This window comes from Amyelois transitella, chromosome 3, assembly GCF_032362555.1.
Source record: "Amyelois transitella isolate CPQ chromosome 3, ilAmyTran1.1, whole genome shotgun sequence".
NCBI classification, from domain to species: domain Eukaryota; kingdom Metazoa; phylum Arthropoda; class Insecta; order Lepidoptera; family Pyralidae; genus Amyelois; species Amyelois transitella.
In genome coordinates, this window is record NC_083506.1 from 9,156,303 (window position 1) to 9,166,695 (window position 10,393).

Below are 10,393 nucleotides of genomic sequence, written 5' to 3' on the forward strand. Positions count from 1 at the left end.
AAGTACTTATCGTTGAAAGCATGCTGTTTCGCTTTTTTTTCTCTTCGTTGTGACTAAGTATATGTGAGAATAAAAAGAGCACGTTTCGAAAAAAAAAAGAATTATGAGACCAAGGACATCCAGTTCATTGATAATGTAAATAATTCACTTAGGCCCTTCGCATCATCCAGCCGGCTATTCTTTTGTTGCTGAGTAACTGAGCCATTATTGTAATAAATAGAGTCGTTCTGTCCATCATCTTGTAAGTTGTGTACTTTGAGACGTAATGTATTCCAACGAGGCGCATTACTTCGAATTTGCATTGTCAGAGAACTTCAAGTATTGTGAAAAAAAGGCATAAACTAACTGGGATGTTTTATTTACACAAATCGGTCACGGAATTCGTGGCGAGGCTCACGCTTGACGATTACAAGCAACACGTAAATCAATAGAAGTAAAGCGGCGGTGAGGTTACCGAAACTGGATGTTGGTTATCTGGAGTTCATCATTGTCGCGGCTGTCTCACGACCGGCGCCCGTGAAATGGATTTGCTTCCAACTCTCAATGCTACGCTTTAAATGAAGCGACAACTATTACTTCGCTCCAATTTATGCACAGACTAGAAAAAGCGCATGGCTTCGCCCGCGTAATACGATAAATTCTGTTAATAACGATTGTCGGGGAAATTTCGGGAAATCTTCTTCTAAAGCGACCCTCAAACTACATATCTACATGCTAAATTTCAAATATCTGCTGTTTGCTTACAGCTGTTTGGAATCTGCGATGATATAAGTATCAGTTAATCAGTCAGTTTCCTCTTGCATATACTTATATGTAAAGCCTTAGGTGATGATAATAATAACTTATGGGTAATAAGCATAACCTCTTTATTGCTATTTATGCAGTACAGTACCGATTACCAACGGGAAATCATGAGATGCGCTTCCACGCGAAATTATATTTTCCAAATGGCTAGCATCTATACAAACAACGTGGCTTCGTAATCACCGCAAGCTTCCGCTACACACGAGGTGATACTGCATATCAAACTATACTATCTGCCAAAGCAAATCATCAATAAGTTATTAAATGACTTTATTCTGGTGAACGTCTATTTAACTTCCAAGTACATACATATATCATTGAGGTGGATGTAGGTAGGTCTTTCACGCAAATGTACTTGAAGAATTTTTATGAGGTACACGGGATTATATAACCTGGACATAGCGCACTTTTATATCGAATATCCCGCGGGGGCAAAGCCCCGGGACGCAGCTATCAAAACATAAGTGTTGTTAATGCATGCATGTACAGTCACGATAAAATTAAGTTTGCTTAGAGATTTGGGTGCCGGGTAATGCAATATTTTTAAGTCATAACGGAGTGAACGGTGGCTGCATTCCTGTCATGTGGACAGTTCTCGGAGACAAGATATATTCATGTGTCATTGAACTGTCCTGTAGACTGAAGCAAACTGCACCAGTAACCTGGTAATAAAATCAATTTGTGGTACCCAGCCAAGAATTACTAACTATTATTAGTTCTGTCTTGGTCATGACCATCAGACTGCATTTTATTTCATTTGTGCTCATGTTCCCAAGCTCTCGCACTTAGTACCCATGATTTCGAAATATCTATGGACTCTATGACGGTTATGCTGCTGAAATATTAAGAACCATTACAACGTCGCAATCTCGCAGTGACAATAAATTGCAAAGACGGCTTTGCTGTGCATTCCCGAGTGTAACCGCCATACCGGGCGGATGATTCAGCATCGCTATAAATATAAGCTAGGCACGTGTTAATTCCAAAGGACGCTATTTAATAAAGACGGCCACGTCATGTTATTGTCGCGGTGGCACCGGATAAGCGGCGGCCGGCCGATTGTCTCGCGACTATCGTAAATAACTCGCGCCGTGTCCGGTGTTGGACACGAATACAGAGTTATCGACGCCGGTCAGCGAAACTAGCGACGGCGTCCAACTAGCTCTCGAAATCCAAGAACAGACTCATGTTTACCCTGGAAGAGGCTTTGGAGACATTTCTTTTTTCAATTAGAATGTGCACTGTACCAAAGTTATGATATACAATCGATTGGGACTATCGAGGACGCGTGGTAGGTTAGGTATGTACTCCTGGTAGACTCGCAGGAAACAGCCTCCGCGCTCAGAATACGGATGAGTGTGGCGTTCCGAGCAAGGAACGACAGATACTTAAATAAATACGATCTATCCCACTCTGAAACCAACATAAATGTGAGTTAACACATTTCACTGCATTCAATAATATTATTTATCGACGTGCAATGTCATCAATGTAAACATCTTCACGAAGCTGGTCGGTTGCGCCTCGAGCTATGAATTACCATTCAAGTAGAAACAATGGACATGTGTTATAAATAAATGAAATAAATATAAAACGATGTTCCTTTGGTCTATTTTATTGGCTGGACGATATGCGAAGGGTGCATAGAGGGCGGGTAACGTCGGAGCGAGGCCGTGCTATGGCCCGCCTGATAGCATCGGTACGCGGGGAGCTCTAAAAATAGATGGCTGGCGGACCCTTGAACCAGCCGTGCCCGTCACTGGGGACCTCAAAGGGCTACTACTACATATAAACTCTACATTTTTAAAGTGCTTTAAAATTGATAGGCACTTATTTCCTGTAATAGTAGAACGTTCCAGTTCAATATGTCTCATTAATGAAATGCATCATTTTAAGTGAACTCGAACAAAACAAAACTTTTAGGCTTCCTGTAGATGTCTATTAAGGAAGATACAAACTATACAAAACCATAAAACACAACCCAGATCTCGAAGAGAGAAAGCCTACCTCTTTTACTGCAGTACAAGCCAACTAAGAGTCTGCCCGAAGGTGGATACAAAGTGAATATAATTTTAATTTAATAATAAATTTTAATGAACTTTTCGAATAATTACACTTTACCGTTATTTATGTAGGTTAATATATATATTCTTAGAACTTGTCCTGGAAAATGTTCTTGTAATAGACTTCATTATAATGCAAATCCAAATGAATAGAATTTAATGTAACTTCCACAAAACGAGATAATGTATCGTACCTATCACTAAGCGTTTGTCTTCTATCTTCCTAACAATACTGACAGAATGGTAAAATTATAGCTCAATGAATGAAACATTATTTTTGCATTATGTGTCTATTTTAATGAATTTTCAAATGGCTAATGAATGATTGAGCACAGCCCTGCGCGAGTCCCTCTGGTACCGCAACGAACCACCATAAAACACGCAGGACAGGGTGCGGATTCTTGCTTGTTCGCTTTCGTTCGCGCATGCGACCGACGCTATTTTTTCTACCTGATTAGAGTAAAAGATGCGCAACCGGTCGGCGAGCGAAGGCCGTGGCCAGGGACGGCCGCTACCATCGCAGGAGTCGAGGACCTATGCCAGCGCCCGCGCCGCTAATGATGTGTCTCCACTGAACCACTCCTAATTGGACGGTCATCCAGGAAAAAATGCGCACCGAGTTCACTTCGTAGAACTGCAAATAGGCAGAGACGCAACGAGCTGTTTGAAATCATACGAATTATTAAATTCCTCTAAAATCGTTTGCCGCATTAAAAAGCCCCGAGCGTACAAAAAATATGTCCTTATCTCGAGAATAATTTGTCGATACCCGCCTCGGTTCTCTTATCGAGATCTGTGAGGTGTGAATTTAAAACGAATCAGTTCTTGGGAAGTCGTTTGGGCAGTGGGTTATTTTGTTTTTTCGTTTACAACCCATTTCCGCGATCTTACAGACATCATTACAGTGGCTAATATAGCTTTTTATATTTTGAAATGTGTTACAGTTATCCGCGCCTTATGATTTCTTTGTCCGTTACGTACCCTGCTGCCGTGTGCGATTATGTCAGAAGCACGTACACTATAAGAATTGCCCTTTAATAACGGGAGACTCGTAGTGAATTGTCGTAGATTGCAGACGCACTGAAGTTTATGTAGCTGTAAATAATGACACAATTGAAGACGTTGTTCTTTCATAATAGACGCAGATACTGCGGCAGTGGTTGTATAGAGAAAATAAGACTTGAAAGACTACTATAATTGCTTGTTGGCATCATAAACATTCGTTATTAATAATTTAATAAAGCCGAACAAAAACATTTCCCCATTTTGATAGTTATGCATTCTATTTTTGCTTTTACTTGTAACAAACGCGTACTATAAATCTAATTTCAAAATACAAACTACAATTCCATTTATTTAAATTATCCTTTAAAGCAAATTCATAGTCAAGTTTAAAGACACAAAATAAAAAATATTAGAAAAAGGAACCATAAATGTAAAAGGTCTGTTTTTACGATCGGCGTAAATCAATTTTGGAGCCGCGGTGAATACAGATTTGAATGAGAACCAAAATTAGTGTAGCATCGCGTGGCGGCGCGAGGAGTGGCAGGCAACTCACACGCGGCAGTTTCTTCGAAAAGACAACACGCAACTCGTCAAACGCTACGTGGTCAGCCATTCATTTAATTTAATAGCTTGTCATATTAAATTGTCCTGGCGAACCTCTGCCCGTCCGTGCGCCTTAAACGCGCATGAATCAAATTATAATTTTATATGCCGATATAGCTTTCGACGCGGTCGTGTCGGGCATCTAATGAAATAACCGCTACGAAACCCCGTATTGAGTTGTAAATAAGTTGATTTGATACGGCCCTATCAAAGATAGACGTGTATGATATTAATAACGATAACAGCGTCGCAGGCTTGGAGGCGTTGTGTCAAATGACACGTATGACTGGTTACGAGGCAGGGAAATTTCCCGGCTATCTGGTCCTGTAAAATGTCATTTCTTGTTGCAGCCATCGCTGCGGCCTGACTAATGAAGATCTAAACAGACGTTGGTGTAAACCGAATCCAGTTTTGCATCCTTCTATTTATCACACGAAGGTAATTTTGATTTTATACAAATGTCCCTATTGCAGTTCTATAACTCTTGCGTAAATTGAAAGGTCTATACCACTTTATTATAGCTTCCCATCTAAAATAAACGAGTTGAAAATTAAACTCAACAACTACAATTAAAATAGAACGTTCTCTTTTCGAATTGAGCTTTAAAAATATTTACTTGCAATAGAAATTGTGTAGATTCATATATTTACCTTTATGCACGCAGGGCCTCATAGAATATCTGGTGCGTGTCTGGAAGAAACCGCCTCTAGTATATTGTGACTATCATGGGCATTCTCGCAAGAAAAATGTGTTCTTCTACGGCTGTGCCGCCGCGGAAAGTTGGTGCAGCAACGATCGGCTTGTGCAAGATGAGCCTGTCAAGTATTTGGTAAAGAAATCCAATTGATAATATTTCTACAAAAAAGTATCGTTATTAACTAGATGTTGTAACTCTTAGGTGCAAACAATCCAATCCTACCACGGCCATTATCAATGATTATTTTCTGAGTTAGGTAAGTAATTAATTTCATTCAATGCCCGTGGTCACAGGCGAACATCGATCTGCTCTTCAGAGAAGTGACGATTTTGATTCCTACATTACATAATGTAAGAAACAAAATCTTTGAAAATGTACTTGTCGTGTTTATTGTAATATTAAGTTCAACCTGCACACATGAACTGTTAACATCTTTGCAAATCTTTTGCTCCACTACGAAATGTACAGTTACATGCCACCGGATCAATTAATTTGAAAATTTTTGGTGTCTTTTGATACACCTCCGCGATTAATTTTCAGAGATTCATAAAACTTGTTTCTTGGTTTTGCGAACTAATTTAAAAGATATCGTCAAAACATGGTTGAGCTGGAAACGGATATTATCAATTTAATTTATCTTTTACATTTGTAAATAAATAAATTTTACTGGTTTAAAAAAAAAGAATTACAATTCCATCATAAGGTCATACAGCTTAACGTAACCTTACAGTCCCCTTATATGGAAAATAAACGAAATAATATAAATAACAAAAGAAATAGTCAAAATGTCTTTTCTTGTTACATAAAATATTTTTCAAGATGCTGCCCGCATTGATGCACCGGATATCTCCCGCATTTGCCCTGGGTTCCTGTTCGTTCCGGGTGGAGCGCGAACGGGAGAGCACTGCCAGGGTGACGGTGTGGCGACACCTCGGCGTCACCAGGTCTTACACCATGGAAGCCTCCTTCTGCGGATTCGATCGAGGACCCTTTAAGGTGAGTATCTAGATGTTTTTTTTAGTTTTAATTGAGTCCGACTGCCAGACAAAGCCTCATCTCCTTTCTCCTTCCTTTATCTGATGCACAATTTTGCCAACCAATGTAAAAGATGTAAATGTCGCCTCGCTATCTCCTTCGAGGTCTAATGGGGTACTAAGATAAATATATTATCATACTAAAATTCATTCCTGTTATTTGAATATGACTGCATTGTGCACACGTTTTATGATTATTTCGCGTGCACGATATAAAAAGTATTTCTACATATATCCTATTCCCGCTGAGAGCAAAAGATATCTCGACTGTTAAAGTTATTTATTTCCATATTAGATAGCGGATAAAGCACTTGACTTGTTTAAGACTCAAAGTGGTTCTTGGCAGTGAAATTACACTACATCTCCCTTTCATATCAACTCATAAAGGAAACGTATAGGATTCAAAGCTGTCCAACGATTCAAAACCAGACCAAGATCTATGAGACCTTTCCAATATGATAAATCTCACGTCTTACTTAAAACCAATTAGAATATTATGAGTTAGCTAAGACGATTGCTAACCATACTTTGAGCGCCACATGCGGGCTTATACATCTAGCAGGGGAGGCAGAGGCTCGTACGGTCAACAGTATATCAATCTACTCAAATTCACCTCTATACCGTGTTACGGGTCGCGGTATAGAGTTACGTGCAATGTAACTTGAGATGCGGTTGACTGTACATACTCGATACGCGATGCGCCTGATAAGGGCGCAACGAATCTGCAATCAACTATGTGCACGGATGCCTTCGTCCGTTAACGTGACTAACTTGTTCAGCTTTTTATGTAGCGATTACTACGAGTCCATGACTTATAACGTTTCTGTCAAAGAGTGAAAAAATATGTTGCAGCGTCCCTATATCCCTTAAACGGTGTATTGGACATGGGTCCGCTCAAATGTATACTGAGCTATGTTGATGCAATTCGACTTTTCAAATCAAATGGTTGAGAAGCTGTGTTGATGTTGAAAGTCAATAAATAATACAATTTCACCGTTATTAACCTGTTATTAGGAAATCATTATCAAAATACGTATATTAGAAATATGAGCACCAAATTTCTAATATAATAGTTTACTAAATATAATATTTTACTTGTACAAACATTTTCGTCGCTTGTCGCTATTAATATATATTAAGTTTTGTGTACCATAAGGTTCAAACAAAATAAATTGATATTCACAAACGTAACAGTATCAAGCGCGTTGAAGTCTTTTAGTTGAAAGATTGAGTCAGTTGTATAGCAAACAAGTCATCTTTGATGTAATGGATTTTTATATATATTTTTACTGATGGAAGCCCACATTTGGTCCTTTTTCATAAATACCGACATCATTTAAATGAATAAGTTTGCGTACTGTTGGTATCTTAATATTGATCTGCAATATTGATGAGCGACTCACTACGCACTTTTCATGTCCAATCCCGAACAGTTCAGAGCGGCGATCTTACTGCGACTTAAATATATTTCAAAGATTATTATCTTAATTCGCCCATCATACATCTTCATTGTAGATATAATAATTCGCATATTTTTCGACGTTAATTTATTCTTCATTGTACATAAATCAAAAGAATATGTGTACAATACTTGTAGGTGTGCTAAACATTTATCTTTTAAGTACTTTATTTCTTGTTCATATTTTGATTTATTGAACTCTAGCTTGTGGTGGATGTGATAAACAAAATGTTAAGTAATCTCACTTATACAAATTGACATTGTCATAAAGTTAAATTTTAATCTCAGTTCCATCATTGAGCCATACAGCTGAACGTGGCCTTTTAATCTTTTTGATATTATAGGCTCTGTCTACCCCGCAAGATATAGACGTGATGATACGTATATTTGCATGTAAACATACATAAACATATATACACTTATGGGGTAGACAGAGCTAACAGTCTTGAAAAGAGTGAAAAGCCACGTTCAGCTGTTCGGCTAAAAATGGAATTGAGATTCAAATAATGATAAGTATGTACGTTTAAGTTACTTAAACTTAACGAATGTATTTGTTCAACTTGCAGGGTTTCCACTTGAACACTCAACATCTGCAAAGCGTGGGCAGTGACTTCTGCGAGGCCCTCAACGGCCTGAACGAGACGGCGACCAACGTCGACATACAGCTCACTAAAGACCTTAACGGGTTAGTCTCTTAATAGGACTGCAGTCATCAAGCGAAACGGCGGCTAAGTTTTAGGACCTTGTAGGCCTTATAGTTTGAGGACCGCAGAGGAGAAATCCATTCTAATATTGTAAATGAGAAAGCGTGATTTTTGTCCTTCTTTCACGTCAAAACCACTGAACCGATATCTATGAAACTGTGCACGTATATAGTGTAGAGTTCGGAAACAGATATAGGATACTTTTCACGCAAGTCAAGGAACTATAAAATTAACAGAGGGAATCTATTACCTTGAAGGTAATTTTGGTATTGGTACTTATTTATTTACTTCGTCTTCGTCTTTATTAAGGACGTGAAAAGATATCCAATTTTCTTTTATTTTATTTTAACAGAAATATCGTTGAGATAAACTTGAATGGCGCTGGAGTTAACAGGCAAGTAGAGGCACTGAAGGCATGTTTTTGTGTATGTCACGTCCGTAATGTTATATTATTTTTTTTACTAATCCCGATCCCATCCTAAAAAATTAAATTTGCCAGCAAGTAAATTTAAACTAATACTAACCGTTCCATAGTTCTTATTATAAATAATTTAAGACTATATATGCATAAATGTACTGAACTGACAAAGATATTTTTTGATAAGTTTGGCTCTCGAATATCCAAAATATGTAGATACATAAACATATTGAAGAATGCGGATCCGTAGTCTAAGATATTTACTATCGCGTTAATAAGCATGTATGCAAAAATGATTACTGTGTTAGGTACTCCCCATACTGGTTTCTCGTTTCCAACGCTCGTATGTATGACATAACCACAGAAACGTGTTCCCGCGCTAATGTCTTATTAGATTCCGTATTAATTGTTCCTAATCTGCAGACTAATGTGTGCCGTTAGATACATTTGTATGTGCATATGATAACATGTCCCGCTAGCATGTGTGACCCCTAATAATTTTTGTAACGTTTTATAAGATTGTGTGGCATGTCATAAATTTTGTACGATTGACCATTATAATAAAGAGTAGGTCATAGGAGTCAGATTAAGACTCAAAAGGAGTCAGTTTAATGTGTTATTTGGAAATAAGTAACTAGTTACATAATTATACTAGAAAAAAATCTACCCGACCCGACATCCCTAGACAAAATATCATGGCGGAGAAACATTAAGAGAACCGACTCTACGTGACGTTGGTAATAGCAAAGAGGAAGAAGATACATAATAATACTAAAAAAAATTCTAAATGCGAACCTACATACAGGAACAACGTGCGATAAAAGAGCGATGATCGATTATCCGTTCGATTAGGATTTCGCGATTCATTCTCTGCGAAAACGCGTCTCATTCCCAGCGCGTTCTATTCTAATGTCAATTCATTCAATTCATCGCTATTATTTTGCTTGCAGGGAGATAGCGGTGGACAGCGAGCCCGGCTCCGGTTCCGATAGCGTTTTGAAGACGGACTCAGATGAAGACTTCGATTAGATCCTTCGAGATTTCATTTCCCTTTTGGCCCCATTCACATCAAAAAAGCGTCAGCGGGCGTGTATACTAACGCTTGCTCAATATAATGCGACCACGCAATTCTATATAAAACTGCAGTCTCGCAGCATGCAACCGCGTCCACTACGGCCATTATGACGTGAAGGAGCAAAGGAGGAGCTGTTAGTCTAAGTTCGCACTACAAAAATATAGTGTTCAGAAACCTACCTACAAATTTTATCTGTCAAGGAAACCCCTTTTGATTTTGCTTTTTGTTATACGATTTTTAGATAGTGTTTTAGAAATATATTTATTTTATTTATTTTCATAGGATTTTTTCATGTATTTGTAACCACTATAAGATTATTTTATTTTAAGCTGATCGTGTACAAAAATTGTCCGTGCAATGTCTGTGATGTTTATAAGTTGTTTGGTTTGTTAAACAATTTAAATTATAAGTTGCTTGTGATCTCAATATGAATACATTGTGAAATCACTTTTGTCTTTTAATTAACTACTAATCATTTTCAGGTCAGAAACCCAGAGCGCGTGAAAATGCACTCAGCTTGTTAACTACTTC

The 10,393-nt window shown here is 38.1% G+C and overlaps 1 protein-coding gene across 4 annotated transcripts in view; it reads left to right on the forward strand.

The window, feature by feature from the left end:
- LOC106140165 (cytosolic carboxypeptidase 1) overlaps positions 1-10,228 on the forward strand; it is a 57,064-nt gene extending 46,836 nt beyond the window's left edge. For 3 of the 4 annotated variants that reach the window (XM_060952407.1, XM_060952404.1, XM_060952419.1), the window contains 5 exons: positions 4,826-4,913; positions 5,140-5,304; positions 5,992-6,168; positions 8,232-8,350; positions 8,722-9,729. In XM_060952407.1, coding sequence (XP_060808390.1) covers positions 4,826-4,913; positions 5,140-5,304; positions 5,992-6,168; positions 8,232-8,350; positions 8,722-8,851 — 679 coding nt within the window. In that variant the 3' untranslated portion in view covers positions 8,852-9,729. The other variant, XM_060952413.1, reaches the window with a different exon arrangement.
- Positions 10,229-10,393: the final 165 nt, after the last annotated feature.